The sequence below is a fragment of the Lepidothrix coronata genome, unplaced genomic scaffold (genome assembly GCF_001604755.1).
Source record: "Lepidothrix coronata isolate B3197 unplaced genomic scaffold, Lepidothrix_coronata-1.0 Scaffold68, whole genome shotgun sequence".
NCBI classification, from domain to species: Eukaryota; Metazoa; Chordata; class Aves; order Passeriformes; family Pipridae; genus Lepidothrix; species Lepidothrix coronata.
Window position 1 is genome coordinate 2156168 of NW_016690248.1, and position 19367 is coordinate 2175534.

The window sequence follows — 19367 nt, forward strand, 5'->3', positions numbered from 1 at the left end:
AATACCCAAGGCTATCTTCCAATGAACATGACTTGAGGTTTTAATATTCCCCTTAAACCAATACTTTCAGCTTTTAAAAAATTTCCCTATAGTAAGGACTGAAGTGGAGACATGAGAGAGATGGAACTTTTGTAGGCTCAATAGGAACAGGAAATAGTCACATACTGTAACACTTGCAATAGTAAAAACTGCAGAGGGAAAGAAACTACAAATCCCTAAACAGTACAGTCCTGTTAAACTGAATACGAGGTACGTCTTCATCTGTGGAATCCTATGAGTAACAAACTGCCATCAACTGGGCAAGATACAGGTTTGTTAAACTCTGTAGAACAAATAAAATTTTACTGAGACCTTTATGTAGCATTTAGACATGAAACAACAGATGAGGGAAGACAGCTTTACCCATCAGCAGTAAGAAAAACAGAACAAGGCCTTTTAGCATACAGGCCCTCAAAGATGAGCTTTGATCAGGGAAGAGCTGAGAGGTGGCACTGTGAACTAAAGATGAGACTATGAAGCAGAAGTCAACACAGCTAAGATTTGTTTAAATCAAGAAACTGATCTTTACAAGGTCTGTATACACTGTCTGTGTATTGCTGACAAACTTTGATGGAACACCAGAAATCAGACTTAGGTGCAAATACAATAAAATTACAAACAGAGACAGACAGTACTGGCAACCAGACAGCTGCAGGAGAACTACATCCTAGGTATGAACTGAAAAGCAAGTGTTACTAAAATAGTAGCACCAAGTTATTTCTGGATGGTGTAGATGTCAAATTTCTCTACCAAACACTGAAACAAGACAAACTGATGCTATTTTAGGCTTATTTTCATAAGTAATGGAGGCATTACAGAATAACTAGATGCAAGAGTAGCATGAATTCAGTGAGCACAAGTTTAGTTTGAAATGAATCCAAGAAAAAATACAAGTAAGCCTGGTGTCAGTGTTCTCAAATATCAAAAGAGCTAAGTGATCAACTAATGGAAATAGTAAGTGAAGTTGACTACTCTGAAAAGCTTGGGGCTTGAACACAGGAAACAGTCTAGAATCTTGTCAAAGGTTATCTGAATCTATACATCCAAAGAAAAAGCAGGAGGCCAAATGTGACCTGAATGAATTATCATGTGAAAACATCACTAGAAAAAGTACGAAGGCAATAAAAATCACACCAATCTAGGGAAGAGAAAAAATGATGACAGCAAGGAAGCTATGCCTCAGAGGCTGAGAAACACAGGTACTATAAGAAGTAGCACCTGCCAAAACAAAACAAAGCAAAAGTAAATAAACGAGGAAAAAAAATCAAGCTGACCAAGACTTCTTTATGGTCCAAAATGGAACAAAATACTTCAATGTGGAATTCAAGAGGGACAATGAATTTGACAGGAATTCATCATTACAATAATTCCTAATAAATTAGGACACAGAATATAGAAACTGCCTTATCTGTGGTGAAGGGGAAATGGACCTTTAAGTTAATTCAGTTTATCAAAAGCTTATGCAGCAGTTCATAGATCAAGTTAAAAATACGGCACTCAGAGTAATAAATACTCATATAATGGTGAGGCAATAGTCAAATAGAAAATATGCATCCTAAAGATAAAAAAATAACCAGTGATTTTTGCAACTGTAGGCATGAATGCTTCATCTCAAGAGTAGCAAAAGACTTCAGAACAATTTGTGACATAGGAGGTCAGAAGGGAGATGGAATGAATAATGATGCAAATGTCACTGAAGTCCTGTTGACTGACCTATCTTCCTCTGATGAGATCTATTCCATCACTTTTCAAAAAAGTTATCATTTATTTGACATGCAGTAAAACATTTGATAAACTGCCAGTGAAAAATTATTAAGTAAGAGTATACAAATTGCAAGATAAGCAGGAGATACTAAGGAGCTATCAGAAGAAGAACACACATTGCTCTACAAGAGATTGACTCTATGGAGGTCACACAAGGAAACAAAACCCTCCAAAAATTTACACACAACATGCATGGAGTTAGTTTTATCCTTTTAGAAAATTGCCATCTCTATCTCCTTTTGCTCATTCGCAGCCCCCTTGAGTTTTAAAACTCTATCCCGATGATTTTTCCATCGTATTACATTCTCCACTTATCAGGAAGTCACATCAAGTTCAGACTTCATCAGAATACTAATTGCAAATTCCGTATGCCTTGAATGTCCATGCTTCTATGGTTATTCTGAATGCCAAGTGAGAAGAAAGTATTATATGGTTCATATCTTGCTGCTTGAGTCTGCCCTGAGCAAAGAAACTGCTTTCAGCACTCACTGAATAAACACTACTGCAGGAGCATGGATAAAAACAGTCATTATTTCTGCATATTTCTGCAGAGACCTGTAGACCCACACAGTTTTCTTGCTTTCCTGTTCATGTACTCGACCATGCACCCTTCAGATCTACTTTCAGTGTGGAAACAGTACAATAGCGTTCCCACAGAGATCAAGGGCTCCTTATACTAAAGTATCAGTTCATTATCTGACTTGGTTGACTTTGTTGCCTTTGGTATAATACTTTAGGGATTTGGAGAAAGCATTTGCGCAATTTCATCTCTCTTACTCATGGTGCCAACATGCATGAATTGGTAATAACCAAGTGACCACAGCTACAGCAGAATGAAGCTGCAAAGAATCAGGTTTGGGACCATATCAGTATTCCAAGATGCTGTTCAAGCAGGCTGTAGAGGAGATGTAGGGGTAACTCATGCGTGAAACACGTGGGGAAAAAAAACCCCAAACCAAACCCCAAAATAATGACAAACTAAATCCTAACAGTTCAGTAGCACAATCTCTCCAGCAATTTGACATACAACAATTCAGGACAATGGTCTCCCTTGAAAAGGACAGATAAAGAAAAAACACATCAGGAAAACATTTAATAATATGATCCAGCTCTCTTACCGGAAAAGAAGGTGGAAGAAAAATATGTTTTGGGGAGCAGGTCAACGAGCCTACAGCAATCACTGCCTTCACTGGTATAGTTAAAATCTGGACAAAAAAAAAAAAACAACATGAAAAGTTTAGAAATGAATACTTACATTTCAGACTTTAAACATCTCTTCCACTTTTAAGTTGTATAGAATAAAAAAACCCCTTGAAATTCTGCAATTAGTGTAGTCTAAGATTATATAAACATTTAAAACATGGAGACATGAATTAAGATTTCAACACATCATCACATTCCAAACAGTCGCTCCATACCGTTACCCATACATCCTTAGCACCATTCTATACAGAACAGAAAGCATACTTAAAACATAAGCTCTCTAGTAGGGCATTATATAGGTATCACTTTGTTGGAAAACAAGAGGGTAACATCTTTAAAGTAAATGAGTATGAGGGAAGAGGATACACACCCAACTTCTCAAAAAAACATTAGGAAGTCATGGTAAGACCTTGACATACATAGAAAAAATAATGTGGAAAGGATGGCAATGATATTCTTTCTGCTTATTATTAAAGTACCAATACAAGTAGAATAACTTTTAAGAACAAGAAAGAAAATTAAATGCTTCAGACTCTATAATTGAAGGGTCACATACATGTACAGACACATTAAAAAAATCTTAAAACCTCAGATAACTGGCAAAAATTAGGAATTTCCCATGTTCTGTAGCATCATCAGAACCACACAATAAGTAATATAATTTCCTGACTTCAAAAGCACAGAGTCACATTTGGGTTTTTTTCTCCATATATCACAAAAAGATATTAAATTCACATTCCATTATCCAGTAGAATCTCTCTCCTGAAAAAATACGGCATATGAAGTTAAGAATTAACTGGTTGTTCTCTCCTGTACTAATCTTAGCATAAGAACTGTTTCATCAGTTGCCAGGAAACTGCAATATGATTTAGTGGGCATGGTAGTACTTGGTCAAAGGACAGACCTGATCATCTTGGAGGCCTTTTCCCACCTTAATGATTCTATTGTTCTACAAAACAACTTTCACATTGGGTTTTGACCAGAAAAAGTCTGAAACTATTGCTTAATTTCAGTAACCAATAATGTACTGAAAAGAACATTGTCAGCATGTGTTACACCCACAGATCCATGCACTGATGCTTTGAGGATGTCATGTCATTGAAAAATCCATACTGCAAAGCAGTAGGTCAGATTTAAATGGTTATTTCTGAAAGTCTGATGAAAATCGTAATGAAAGCATACTGTTGTATGACGCAGGGTTAACTTGCAAAGATAACCTGACCTCCAGAGTTCCCTTCCAACCTCAACTTCTCCCAGACCATATAACCTGTCCACTAATTCAACTCTTAAAACTTCACACTTAAAGACTCAACATTTCTTTTGGGCAACACCCATGAATATACAATAAATATACCTCATAATCTGTTGTGATTTGTACAGCTCCATCATGAATTCCTTCAAGTTCTTTTGCTATTAGATTTACTCTGAACACTGCATAATAGCCCGATGCTAGGACCACCTGTAAATGGTAGGAAAAGGGTCATCCACTGTATTCCTTTAAACGGAAAGAAGTTTCACTAAAAAAACATACCCAGTATCCTCTGATTCCTTTAAATTGACTCAAAATCCATTTAAAAGCACCGCCACTGGTACACAAAAAATTCACACACATAAGGGACTAACACTATCTATTCCTTGTGGTGATAAATTTCCACTCTTCTCTGACGAATGATGAGCATTATCTGAGGGCATGGAGATTGCTGTTTCTGCAGTTTACCCTTTCAAAATCTAACCAATTTGAATAAAATATTGCTTCTTAAAATAAATTTAGAATATCTACATGCTTTATCATACTCACATTCAGATAAAAATTAAGAATTCTTACCTCTGCCCTGCCTAAAGTCAAACTGCAAGAAGTAGCAGAGGTTCTCTCTTTTTTTCTCCCCACCTAAATCTAGCTTTAAGCAATGGATTCAAAGGATTACTTACTGAAGACTGATCGGATGCAGTAGCATTTTGTAGTTCATGGTGGTTTGCAATTATCGTTGTTCTGTTTCCCTTTTCAGTTGTTAGAAGTTCTACGGCCAAACCATCCCCTATAATATGCCAACTTTTTATAGCCAGCTTAAAAAGAACAAAGGTATTCTTTTCAGTAACAACACTGATGTAAACTTTTAAAAAGATAAAATAAAAATAAATCCACCCTTACCTCTATTGGATTGCTGTTGATGACTGCAAATAAAATGCTGGTAGCTTCTGTTGCACTCAATATGCCAAAATCTATAAATCGTTCCTCAGTTTTTGGAGGCAGTACAAAGTACTAGAAGGATTGATAAAAGTATTTTAGCATGAGTTAAACATAAAGTGTGCTCAAACTCTAAGCTCATTAAACAACGCATTAATAAGTCTAGTCCCAAATCTTTGTTCGCGAAGCCTAGCCATGATGATGAAGAATAAGTCTAATACAACAGCACCATGACAAGCTCAAAATTCTACACATTTTCTATGCAAAACTGAAGGGAACAAAAAAGAATTTTTCATCAGTAACTGAAATAGAAAAAAGAATTAAAAAGAGTCCTAGGAAGTCTGCCTCCAATTAGATTGAAGTAGCTAGGAAAAAAGAAAAATACTTACATCTAGAAATCCTGTGTATGCTCGGACAGGTAGGTGAAATTTAGAAGCATTGGTGATAAGTAGAATATTGTTATCTATGTGAACGGATGATGTGGAAGGCATAAAATGAAGTGTAAAAATATATCTGGATTCATTAGGTGGAATTAAGACTGGTTTACTGAAGTTCTGGACCTAGATCAGTGAACAATGAAGATCAATGTTATAATTGAACAACGTGCATCACATTTAAGCATTTACTATTATGTAAAAGTATTCACTGAAATGAGACTTACTTTAAACATTGGTTTTGCTTCTTCTGGTAACACAACATCATGTATAAGGACTGCAAAACTGAATGTGTTAGTTAGATAGATCAGTCTTTCCACAGAATCAGCAGCACTGTCACGGATGTGAAAGAGTGTGGCACCATGATCAAATCCTAAATATCTATTAGAAGAAAACAGTGTAAGGAAATAAAGATTTTCCTCCAACATAAAGTGTTTTCCTTGCACAAAGACGAGAATTCATCAATTCAAACAGCAAAAAAGGTACATATCCCAATGCATGTTGAAGCTATGTTATTAGCATTACAGGGACTTTGATAATTAAGTAATTCAAATGAGGTAAGAAAATATGTAAAATAGCATAATAGGAGGACAAGTATTAAGATAGTTTGCAAGTCATGCATATTTCTTATTAATGAAATCAGGTGTCTGCAGCACAAGAGTTCTGATAGGTAAGGTTTAGCTTGTTTGCCTTTAAAATGCTCTCTCAGTTTTGTTGATAAAGTAGCATCTCATTTAAAAAATGTTTTTAAAGTCGACATAGCCATATTGTGTAAATAAATAACAAAACCCAAGAAAACACTGACAGTTCTTTCAAAATTTTGCTTAAAACCAAAAATATTTTCTCTACCCTTACTCATATTGCAAGAGAACAGCAAATGCAAAACCAGAAAAATTTCCAATACTGCAGTCTTCAGCTGCTCTGAAAAACAACTCCCTTCAAACAATTTGAACTCAAGCCTTGAAAACAGTTTATGAATTGCTAAGACTACCTCATCTACTTATTTAAAACCAGAAAAATTCAAACAAGTAATTGTAGTTCTAAATGAGCTCCAGATTCAGAAAGTTTGGGTATCACCTCTTTATATCCCACTCCCCCTCAAAAAGTCTAAATTCCCTGTTAATTTACAGCATTTAGATTTTGAACTATGTTCAGTTACTGTAAGCTTACCCATCCAACACTTCTGCTTGATACGGTATTTCAAGTTTGGAGTAGCTCTTCTCTTTCGCTTTAACAGTTATTTTCCCAGAAGACTGTGACGCTTTTTTTGCTTTTGATGCTGTACACACAAGAACGTAAGAAGTTTGTTAAAGCAGACAAAAAAATGATCTATTAGGTTAGACTAGAATTGAGTGGAAGAATAAAAGCACACAGCTAGCTTAGAAATGTAGTATCATGGAAGGATAAAAATGGATCTTAAGGAAATTTCAATAAGCAACTGGCATGGTGTAAAGCCTATGAAGCAAGGGATCTGAGTTCTGAATTTTTCCCATTTAAGACCAGTTAGATGACCTGCATGATTTAGTAAGCTTATCTACAATAGGGAAGCCTGGTTGTTTCCATCATATAACTAACTTGAACATTTCCAGATGATAATATGGATCCCAGATGATCTGAACTCCCCAGTAGGGAGTATGGAATACATCTATCCCTCCGCAAACAGAATAGAAGCTTGAGATTGCTGGGCTCTCCATTTGGAGCTACCAATTGAGAGGAACTTTGGGCCAGAAACACAACATTTTAGGAACAAAGAAATGAAAGACAAGCAAAACTTTACAGAAATAGAAGCAGAATCCATGTAAAAACCCAAACCACACAAGAACCAAGAATGATGCTCACAGGTCTGCTCCAAGATCACAGGTCAAGTAATGTCAGCTTGGTAGCAACAGTGCCAGAAAGGTCAAGGGATTCAAATACTAGTTAAGAGAAATCACCAAGCCCCTGAAGCCCTGCATGTATTTGGACAGCTGAAATTGCAAATATTTAGGGCTGGCTGCTTCACTGATAAGAACTGGTCAAGTCAATTCCTTAAACACATTAAGCAGCTTGACTAGGTATTTTTCCCAGGAACTTCCTTCCAAGACATACCATATGTTAGCCAGGAGGTCCTCATATAACATATCCTACCAGTTTCAAAACATGAACATATTATGACCTCAGGTTGAGAGAGTTCAGCTATTTCAGGATTTATTTATAGGCTAAAACATACTTCACTTATCTTACAAAGTGTAAGCTATTAAATATCTAAAGTACTAATCACTAAATGATAACTAAAAAAAAAAATAAAATTGATCCTTTCCTCTTTATCCATATAACTTCTAAAATTATGTCTGTCACAAGTATTGCATCTATAAGGTTCCATTTTTAAGCAATCCAGGAAGAAAGACTTACAGTACCAATTAGTAGTTTAAAGCAGTAACATAGGGGTAGTTACCACCATTCTGACAGTTGATTAAAATCTCTATAAAAATTGAAGTGCCTTTCTACAAAATGTCAGTATAGTATTTACAGTCACACTATGGAATACCAGGTTGGAGGGGGCCTCAAGGATCATCTGGTCTATCCTTTCCCGGCAGAAGCACAGTCTAAACAAGATGGTTGAGCACCCTGGCCAGATGGATCTTAAATGTCCAATACTGGGGAATCCAACCCTTCCTAGGGAGATTATTTCAATGGCTGATTGTTCTCATTGTGAAATTTTTTCTCTTCTGCCTAACTGGAATATCTCCAGGAATAACATGTATCTGGTTTATTAGAATTTCTCAAAAACAATTGCCTGTTTAGACTAAAAATACATTTAAATCATCAGCGTCTTAACATAAAAATACTGTTATGTTTATTAGAAATATTAAGAATACCTTCTCTTCTCATCAGTCTAAGTTACTTGCCAATTATGAACAGAGACAATCCTTTCAGAAATAATTGAAGTTTAAAAGAACCATAAGCCTTTTCCAGGTAGGAAAATTCTATTTCCTTCTCAAAATTACAAATAGCATTTTGTTAAAAGAGTGAGAATAATTAATGAAGTTTCAATAAGTTTTCAGAAGCACTTGAAAAGTTCTAAGAAGAGAGGAGTACTACTTACCATCAAAGCTAATACTTGCAACTTTGGTATATTTACTTTCAGAGGCTTTTAACGTAACTGGCTTGAAATGTACTGTTATAGCTTCGTTCTGTGGTGTAGGTCTAACGCTCTGCAAACAATCAAAATATGAAGCACCTGTAAATTCATGATTGCTAACAAGCGGTGCAGCTTTCACATATCTTTCACAATGATACAAGTGCAACTAGTTCTGCCCAAGTTTCTGCAGGTGTCTTTCCTATAACAAAGCATCCTATAAAGCTGTTTTAGAATTTTTTTCAGGTACTGTAAATTACTCGGTCAGTATTCAGGAAAATGGGAAATAGAGAGTTCTCCTTGGAGATGTTGAATGAAGTGACAGTATGGCCAGAAACATGTTAATAGAGTAGAAAATAAGCTTTATTTAAATTAAGATTTATTTTTTATTCTTAATGCTGCAGGGGTTACAATAGCTAGACTATTTGTTTCTGCGGCACTCACTAAGAAAGCAGTCAACTGACTTGTGCAACTACCAGTGATGATACAGACATCTACCTTGTCTCTGATCCCATCTAAGTCTTCAGAGCTGCCACAGAGAAAAAAAATAACTAACTATATAGAGAACAGTTTTGCAAATCTGAGATGACACTCGTTCTACACTAACATTTTACAAGGTTACCTTTTACATCTGAGGATTACTGGTTTAAACTAAATGGAAAAGTAAATTGGGCATTACTGGAGTAGCTGTTGTGTCAGTTATTAGCCAGAGCTGATTTGTAGAGGTACTCTTTGCTATGCAGCAGGATTAGGGATTCCATGTCATCATCTGGAGACTTTATAAAAGTTGCTAGCAAACTCTCTATTCTAGATTCCATAGAGAGAAACTGGGCATGGAGCATTTAAACACTCTTATTCTTGTTTTGCTTAAAATTAGGATGGCTGCCATGATTCTTCCTCCCCAGCTGTCTTCTGCTTTAAGAACAGCTCAGCTGCTCACATAGCAGCTGTTAAGCCACAGCAAATTACAGGATGCTGTATTAAGGAAACTGAAATGAGTGCTGGTTTACCTTATGCTGGGCTGCAGCGGTTTAGCACCTGCTTCACAAGCAGCTGAGCCTTTCTTGGCCAGAGAGGAGCAAGGCAGACAGCTAGTGGTACAAACCAATTACACTTCTTCTAAGCTAAGCTATCCTTGATTGTAAATTAAAGTCATAAAATTGTGCATACATAACTAAATTCTGCAGACCACATGATCCTTAGAGGAAACAAGCAGCACTACTCTAGCAGCGAATGAATAATCTCTGCTAACTCAACTGAAGTTTTTTATTTTGGATTTATAGTACTGACCTTTGTCCACCACCTAAACACACATGGTGCAGGTATTTGCTATTTCTCCTCATGAATTGATTAATAATTATCTCAATTTTCTTCTAATGAAATCCACACTACAAAACTGAAATCTTGACGTGTCTTTAAAAAAAAAAGAACTCTCTTAAAGCAGATAAAACCAAAGAAGTAATGAAATTCACAACTTTTGCATGACAGAAAGGTTAACCATTTCTAGAAGCTAGCTTCATGCAAAATGCTTTCTTTAATTACTGGTTTGAAATAATGTTGATTTCATTTAGTAAATCAAAGTGGAAATATTCAAAAGGACAGTCTGTTGTCAGAAAAACAGCATCTCTTAAACCATGACTGTAACAAATCTAGATGTATTTACTCAAAATGTCTACAGCTAATTAATTTAGTAAAGGAAGTAATTTACACTGTTTTGTTGAAAATTTCTGAACTACATAATGTATCTCTCACTTGTTGCTTGATTACATGCTATAAAGGGAAATACAGAATTAAGACAACTAAAGGAAAAATAAACATGCTTAGGAATCCTTTCAACTTCACATTGTGCAAATTTCAACGTATTTCAATTAAGGCTCAAGCAAAACTTGTCCTGAATTAAAATTCATCAGATAGGGACATGAAAATACATGCAAAACAAGTTTAATCAGGAATCTAATACCACCAATTTTCTCTGAAAATTTTCTAACAGCAACTTCTGTGGGAAAGAATAATTCTAAATAGATATGCTTCAGTAACACATGGCTCTCCCACAGAATGCCCCATTCAAGATTCCTGACCCTGCTCTATGAAGACACATTCGATATTTAGCATAAGAGCAGAAAATTAAGACCTTAAATTTCTAAAGGACACAGAAGGGGGAGAAAACTTTGTGCTGTTGAGCAGTTCTTGAGAAAGATTTTGAAGGTTTAAGTACTCTCAGACTACATGTATTCTAATAAACTAAAAGATTGGCACATGTTCTTCCATGCTGTTTACCTGTCAGAAGCTCCAGAACTCAGTTTTATCTTATCCATCCATCTAGTATATTGATCTAAAGACTGAGCAGGCTGTAGACTTTTGATTACAGATAGTAAAGACAAGCTACCCTACTCCAAGACGAAAAAGCTCTGTGGCTACAGCTAGCAGACCAAGGCTAGTTCCATTAGTGCAGAACCACCTCTCTACTCTTTTATTCACTTTTACAAACACAATTGTCAGTAATTACTCGGCCTTCTGTTAAAACAGGGAAACACCTAACTAACTGAAGTTCACTATCTCCATAAGCACCACTCAGAACAGCCATTGAATAAAATACTACCAGATTTTAATCCTCAGCTTTGAGATGCATGCACTTAAATGTGCAGATTGAAAATATAATGCAGAAGCAAGCTACTTCTTGTAGGTCGATAAGAGAAATTAACCAGTAAAGTATGAGTATATGAGTTGTGACAGAATGAAATACTTGCTTATACATTTGTTTTCAAATTGACAGAACTCAGCTTCACTATGGCTGTCCTGAAGTTCCTGGTTCTTTATGCATCAAACATGATGAGGAACTCAAGTTTTCAAGTGTGTCTTTACTTTTAGCAATCAAATGGGCTCGAACTGCCTTAAGGAAACAAAATTTTCATTCTAGAGAAGGGATAAAAGGAAGTGTTCAATAATCTACATTTACCAGGTTTTTGACAGCATGGCTTAATTGTTGCAGCAATGCAATAGTTTATCCAATCATGAAATTAACATTATACTCCCCCGTAATGGAGCAAATCCTACAACATGAGGAAGATTTTATAAGGAGTTTTAAAACTTAAAAGACAAAGTCAAGTGACTAGTTGTTATTTTCCTCAACCAATTTTCTGGACTACAGCATGACTAAGTACTTGAAGGCAGAACAACTATAACTCTGGTAACAGTATTAGCGGTCTGTCACACACTGATGACCTGAAGATATTTAGTTCCTCCAACACCCAGCTTAAACATATGCTAAATATAGCCTTGGCCTTTTCTTCTGACATTAAGATGAAATTTGTCACACAGCTCTGTCTCACTGCTTTTAAACTCTAACTCTAAAGGGTCAGAACTCCATTTCTCAAGCTTTCCTAGAAGTAAACTATTCTCCGGGTTCCTTCCAAAAATTCTTTACTCTTGCTTACCACTTTGAAATCCCTTAATCGGCACAGAAGCAGAAATTCATACAGAGCTTCAAAAGGTAGAAAGGTTACAAACTTCCCAACAAAGCTGTGCCTTAATGAGAAGAACAATTGACTTGATGTGCCATATGTGACACACTGAAAAATCTGGACCGATGTGGTAACTTTTTCATTGCAAAAGTGAGTCCCAAAGGCTTTAAGAATACCAAATTTACTGCTTTGATACACTGTAAAAGAATAATTTATCTGAAAAAGTTTTGTCATGACATGTCTAATGGTTATCAAATGACAGCCTTTCATTAGACCAACATCTTTGGTTTATAGCCCATGGTGTAAAGACCACAGATTTAAAAAAAAATGGACAGGCTTTTTTTTTTTAAATAGTGGAGTATGAATTAGGCACTACACTAACAGATATTAGAAGTGATACTGATGGTGTGAATACATGGTTACTTGCATTGTACTCGGGAAATATATTACATACTTAAAAAAACCCTCCAACCTTGAAAAAGCGTCCCTATGCCAAAATCCCACCAAATCTAAGAAGATGGACACTCAGATATAGCTGGAAAAATAATAAATCTACCAACCTTCTGATTGTAAAAATCATATACAGTTTTTTAAAAAAAAACTCCACGGAAGCTGGGTCATAGCTTACAAAACCAGGAGAGATCTTATAGGATCACCTGACCTCATAAATGCAATAAAGCATTAGGAAGTCAGTGAATTAAATTCTGTTTGCACTATACTGCAAGTCTCTGTTGATTTGAAAATCATTAGTGAATAACAACTTAACAAGCACTGCAATGGACTGTCACAGTGAAAAGTTACCTTCATTTCTAAAAATGTGTCCTGTTTCTACTTTAAATTCATTAAGCCTCAGTTTCCAGTATCCTAAGGTTTTGCTAGATCTGTACTATGAAAACACTGTTACAGTTACAACTATAACCTTTACAAACACACACTGTCTCCAAGAGCACAGTAAGAAACCTCTGCCAATCCTTCAGTCATTCTTCTCGCTCCTCTGGTTTCTTTTCAACACTTCAACACTTTTTGAAGTGTACTGGGACAAGGTATAGCTAGCTAGCTACACAACTAAATCTGGAAAACACGGAAGACAGGAAGGGGAGAAAGAAGAAGTGAGAAAAATAGTGGGCAATGAGAAAAATCACACAGGAAAAAGGTATGAATGAACAAAGGCGGACTACCAGACTAGAGCCAAAATTCTGTAATAAAAACAGAAAACAGAAAATCCAAACTCTAGAATTCTGAAGCTGGCTGCACTTTACATCCAGCTTCAGTGATCTTACTGAAAAGGGCTCTAGAATGTTTGGGTTTTTTTCTTATTTCAAGCTACAAAGCAGATAAGCTCAAGAAAACAAGGGTCATTTTACAGTCAGCTTTTGAAAGCTACTCATTGCTTATCTTAAAAGATTATGTTGGGCAACCACTTTTTACACTGATGTGTAAATGTGATCTGTGTGTGATGAGGACAAAGAATCTCACAGACTCTGCATTAATCTCATTCAATGAACATGAGTTACTGCTATCAAGTATAAAAGCTTTCAGAAGTTCAGATACTGCAGGCACAGTCTATAAATGCTGTTCAAAGCATATGAGCATTCAAAGAAGGCTATGAAGCAAATTAATTTTACCATGCACAAAAATTATTTGCCTTCCTATTAAGTTACATTTTCAGTCACACATCACCTAGCTTCTAATTCTGAACACTGCATGGCGAACCTGTGAATGATCAATTTTTTTAAGAGAAAGTAAATCCATATAGAAAGTTTCAAATTGAAAGGAAATAAAACTTACTGTAATTGGCACATCTTTTGTTCCTGAATTTAATAAATGCAGATTTAAAATTTTTGGCAGATCTGTTAAAGAAAAAAAAACACACCTGGCTATTAGGTTATTTTAACATAAGAAACATATACAAAGTCATCTGCACTAGCTGGTTCCTCAAATAAATCCACTGTTCAGAGTTAAAAAGTTAAGACTAACACGACAGAACAGCCACTCTAAATAGCTAGTCCCAAGAAACTGACACACTTAAAAACTACAGTTTTGTGTATTAGTAGGTATTACAGGTTTCAGCTAACTACTCGTATTTGTAACATATTAAGAAACAAGCAGGCTAAAAATACTACAATGAATGATTTTGCCAGATGCACCAGCAGAAACTAATCTTACATGTAAAATATTTGCGTGTTAAGGAAGTTGCGAGGAAAAGTACCTCAAAAGCTATCTCTTTTTACTTGAAAAAAGATGATCTTTTTTTCTTCAGTAACAAATCCCTTTTACCATTTCAAAAGATACCTTCAGTTTTACAACTTTCCAATAAATATACTTTATTTCACCAAGCAATATTAATTTAATTAATGTTAAGCACAAATGTGTAAGTAGTACTTGAAAAAAAATCTTATCATAAATAACAGATTTGATTAAGTTTGCACACCTTCACTATTCCCTGTGTCTGGAAACATTAAAACTTATGCAGATGTAAGGCAGTATTTCAAAACAAGTTCACAAACTAAGTAAACTGAAATGGTTTTCAGACTAAGTAATGTACAACTGTGTGAGACTAATATTATTACTAGACCTAGAACCAGATGTGCAAACTACTGTTCGCTTGTACACATCTCAAGTATATTTGCTGGCGAATATATCTGTGCACTGTTCTAACATGCTATTATCAGTCTTTTAAGAAGTATCATTCCACAAGCAACCCTGAAGAATACAAAGATAAGTGGGCTTTCCTCTTCCCACCCTACTCCTTATAAATACTTAGAGACCTGAAGAATACTATACCTTGTGTTCGTAGTGTACCAAAATCTAGCATTTCTGTTGATGAATAGATTCCTGGTGCTTTAAGGAAAAACAATAAAAGTTACTATTTTCTTATTATACTAAGAGTTAATTAATTTGAATAACTGAAAAAAAACCCCAACCAAATCCACAAAACAAAACAAAATCAATGAAAACAATCACTCTTCTACAAACCTGTTGTAACTTCTACTTCAACAGGGAGAATGATAAATTCTGTGTTGTCTGAGGCATTTGTTTTTATTCTAATAAAGGCTGTATGATTATCTGCTTCCCTTGAAGAAAAGCTGGCTCTCATCACTCCTTTTGTTTCATAGGGAGGTATTTCCTGATAAATAATCAAAGCACATTTATGAGAGTCCAGTAATTACAAAAAAAGCTGTCATACCAAATAATTACAATAGAAGCATTGAGTATAATTGTATTAAGAGAAAAACTTGCAAAAGCAGAAAGAGATAGACTCCATATTATTAAAATTACACTTTAATTTATAAATTAAATTAATTTATAAATTAAGTTAATATAGTTGTAAACTTGTAATATGACACTGATTAAAAACAGGTATATGCAAGAGAACTTGCACATCCCAATTCTAAGTTTTACGTATTAATTTGTGGTAAAAGACATTAGACTAAATTAACAGAATTCAACCAATAAACAAAAGTTGTTAATAAAAATGTTGTTGAGTACTGTAATATTGAATATTGGGTTTGCATATCCTAATTGTTTTTTCTCCAAAGCAGCCACAAGCCATACAGTTTCAGTCCTAAACACAAACTGAAATAGTGCAGAACTCCAAGTAGCCAGAAGCTTGTGGGGCCATCATGTAACTTACAGCAAAAAGTCAAAATGCATTTTAGTTTCTGTACATGCCTATTCCATCAGTTCCAATCTGCATTCTTTCTGTATTTGGTGTACACAGCTGCAGCACAAGACTAACTTCAGTTCCATAACTGAAATACCAACATCAGACAGCCTTCCCAATCACTTTACAGAAGGTCTGAGGATTGGGACTTTTGTTTTTAACAGAGGATGAAAGGCTTGATTTGAAATTTGGAACTTCCCACAGTAAGTGCAAATAAATACAACAGAAAGCAGAAATTTTGGATGAGCAGTCCTTGCAATGATTGGTATTGTTTCAGTTGGCAGCTTATTTCATGTTTTTGAGGAAGGAAATTGGACAGGAAGTAATCGTTTTATACTTCATCCAATCATCCGAGCATTTGGTATCAGAATAATTTTAGACAATTATGTAAATCCATATGTCAAAGTATCATCATCATATTTCAAATAATTTCTTCTACTTTGCAGCTTTTTCTAACTGCAGTGAAGCTCTTGACATAGCCAATACAATGATGTATCTGGTTGTTTCCTCTTACTGGTTTGATTTCTATTTGCCTTATTGTTTTGAAATACCAATGGCTGATAAGGGAAACAAGAGGATTAGTCTGCAAGACACTGAAAGCTTTCACATGCCAGTCACCAGTGCTTTAACTGGTAACCTGGCCCAGAGAAGCTGAAAAGCTACATGCTCTGAAAAACATTCCTCTTGAGTTCTTTTGACAACAAGGAAGGGGCTATCTTTACAAGCAATACAATTTGACTAAAACAGTGTCAAGACATTAGGACCTTCATCTTTTAAAATCCATTTTCATGTTTACATCTAACCCTCAGCATCTCTTTCCACTGTATTTTTTAAAATGCTTGTGATGTGTTAATACTTACTTGCAATTTTTGTATCTAACACTAAAACACTGCCATTCTAATGGACTTTCTCCAGAAAAAAGAATTAAGTATTGTGACTGTCCTTCATAGCTCACTTGGCAATATCCTGGCTTTACTCTTACAACGAGTTAAACTGTCATATGACAGCTGGACATTACCAACAGTGTAATACATAGCATAACGCCAAAACTTTACCATCAGGATGCTTCTAAATTTTATTTCACTTAAAGATATCAGGTGTTGCTTCAAAACTATATGAAGTGAAGAACGCAACAAAACAGACTTAACGGGCCAGACCATGAGTCTGTTCAACCCACTACCTTGTCTCTAGCACCAGAGAGCAAAGAGTAACTGCAGGGCATGCATGTAGGAATATTTTCTAGAACAGTTTCCAGCCACTCTCGACTCATGATCTAGGGATTTACTGCAGCTAGACAAGCTGCTCTTTTATGTAGTAGTCCTTAATAGGACTTTCTTCCCTAAGTTTGTTCAGCTGCATTTTCAACCTATCTGTGCATTCACAGTAATTTGCAAGAAGGACTTTCTGAGTTAAAAAACACCACTAACAACAAAAAAGCCAACACAAAACCCCCGTAACCAGTAAATCAAACAAAATACGTATTTTTTTTCTGTGGGTTAGATCCAGCTCACAGGCCTCTGGGACACTGTCCTGAAAGCTCAGGTAGGTGTACTTTATTCTACTGGGAATCGTTTTGTTCTTTGCATTTCAAAAAAGCACAGCTCAATACATATGGCTTACTGTAATTAAACATTTCATTTGATTCCTACTCCCATTACAGTAACAGACCATTATTTTTTCCATTTTTATGGGATATTTTAATGATCACAAAACAAGAAATTAAGTTAGTAAAAAACCCCCAAAGCCTGAACTCATCAAAATAAAACCTCCCCAAGCAAGTACAATGAGTGCTGCAAGACATGGCTACTCACCCATAGCTTCCTTGTACCTCCCTGCTGACCTGTTGGAAGCTCTAAATGGAGATCACCTCCACTGGAATACATTTCTACCACCTGAGGTGGATAACAGAAAATCATTAGCACTCAGCTTTAAAGGGATCCTGTTCTAGTTATCAGGTATTATCACGTGCAATGGCATAGCTTAGTGACTATTTGACTACTGGAGTATCTTATAAAAATAGGCAAAAGGAAGCTAAAAGGAATCACCAAATTAAAAGCACAAGATCTATTTAACTTTGTTTGCTTCAGTGTTCTTCCTAATTACCAGTGAAGTTTCAATACTCTTAATTACCAGTTCAAATCTTTATTTTGCCGTAATTATAGCCATGTTAAAAATTGAAATTTTACTGTAAAACCTCAATTAGCAAATTAAGAGATCTGTGATTATAATCTACAATTTCTAGAACTGACTTGCATTTGAACAGAAAAAACTTCACACAATATGAAAGACTTGACCTCAAAGAGCTTTAAAATTCAAATAGAATTTTAAGAAGTTTCAAATTAAAAATTTCAGTTTAATATCATAAATGAGCATTTAATGATTTTCCTCTTAGGCTCACCTGCAAAGGTTCACTGTGGGGGTTATGTATATTTATTATAGGAGAAAAACTGCTATTTACAGGAACTCGTGCCCCAATAAATGGGCGCAATCGATAAGGGTTCGGAACTCCAATGCCAAACACCTGGTTCAGAAAAAGAAACACAAGCTTAAGCAGCTGTATGTAACTGTTGCAGAGCCTAAAATATGCTCACCAGTTTTAGTAATCCACCATGTACTCTTTTGATTAATCTTATAGTATAATTCTAATCAAATATTTTAAACCATTATCATTTACAGCTGAAGGCCATTTCTCATAGCTACTAGTTACTTACACTGACATATTGAGAAAACAGGAAGTCAAAATACCACCTTTTTTCTGACATTCTGAAACACTAAATACCAGCCATAGGTTAAAGAGATGTGAAATGTTCCTTTAATCATACCGTTATGAAACTATCCATACGGGAAGCGTTTCTGTTGTTGTTTGCAAAATGTTGTCATGGTAAGAGTCATATTCTTTCAACAAGAGTATTTTTTTTATTTTTTTTTTCATTTTTCATTCTCTCTCATCTGTCTGGTTATCTTTCTGAATCTCAAGTGAGTAATGCAAGTGACTTTTTGCCAGCCTAATGAATAGCAGTGTCTTGTCACAGGAGCAGATGAATACAGAGCTACAGAATGAGCCAGATCAGTACAATAAGCCACAAAAATAACACAAAAAAGGTGTTGGGAGGGTTTTAAATCCTACATAATTTCGTCAATCTGGCTTACAGTACTGCCCTACGATATTTACAGTGGTGTACTTTTGTTTTACAACAGGCAGCAGGGATGGAAATTTCTTCAACTGGGTTGATGGAAAAAAAAAACCAAACCAACAACTCATCATTATTGTGCAAATATCCTTGGATGGTTAAGTGTCCCATAATAGATACTGCTTTGATTCACACAACTTTTTCTGAAACAGTGTAATTCTCTTACCTGATAAGTAAATACCCCATGATTAGAAGTGTTAATAAATAAAGTGTTCTCTACATTTCCCACTACTCTTGCGAGGAAAACTACATCAAAGGATGTATTCCCTCCTGGAAGAATTTTCTGGAAAAAATAAAAGCAAGCAAGC

General features: G+C 35.4%; 1 protein-coding gene across 1 annotated transcript in view; it reads right to left on the minus strand.

Moving 5' to 3' along the window:
- The window catches only part of TMEM131 (transmembrane protein 131), a 93657-nt gene that overhangs the window by 26733 nt on the left and 47557 nt on the right, over positions 1-19367 (minus strand). The window contains exons 6-19 of the mRNA XM_017818448.1: positions 19226-19342; positions 18267-18389; positions 17680-17760; positions 15181-15331; positions 14989-15045; positions 13993-14054; positions 8711-8819; positions 6796-6904; positions 5853-6006; positions 5581-5751; positions 5156-5266; positions 4936-5070; positions 4361-4465; positions 2922-3008 (exon numbers count right to left, since the gene is read on the minus strand). Coding sequence (XP_017673937.1) covers positions 2922-3008; positions 4361-4465; positions 4936-5070; positions 5156-5266; positions 5581-5751; positions 5853-6006; positions 6796-6904; positions 8711-8819; positions 13993-14054; positions 14989-15045; positions 15181-15331; positions 17680-17760; positions 18267-18389; positions 19226-19342 — 1572 coding nt within the window. The remainder of the gene's footprint in view (positions 1-2921; positions 3009-4360; positions 4466-4935; positions 5071-5155; positions 5267-5580; positions 5752-5852; positions 6007-6795; positions 6905-8710; positions 8820-13992; positions 14055-14988; positions 15046-15180; positions 15332-17679; positions 17761-18266; positions 18390-19225; positions 19343-19367) is intronic.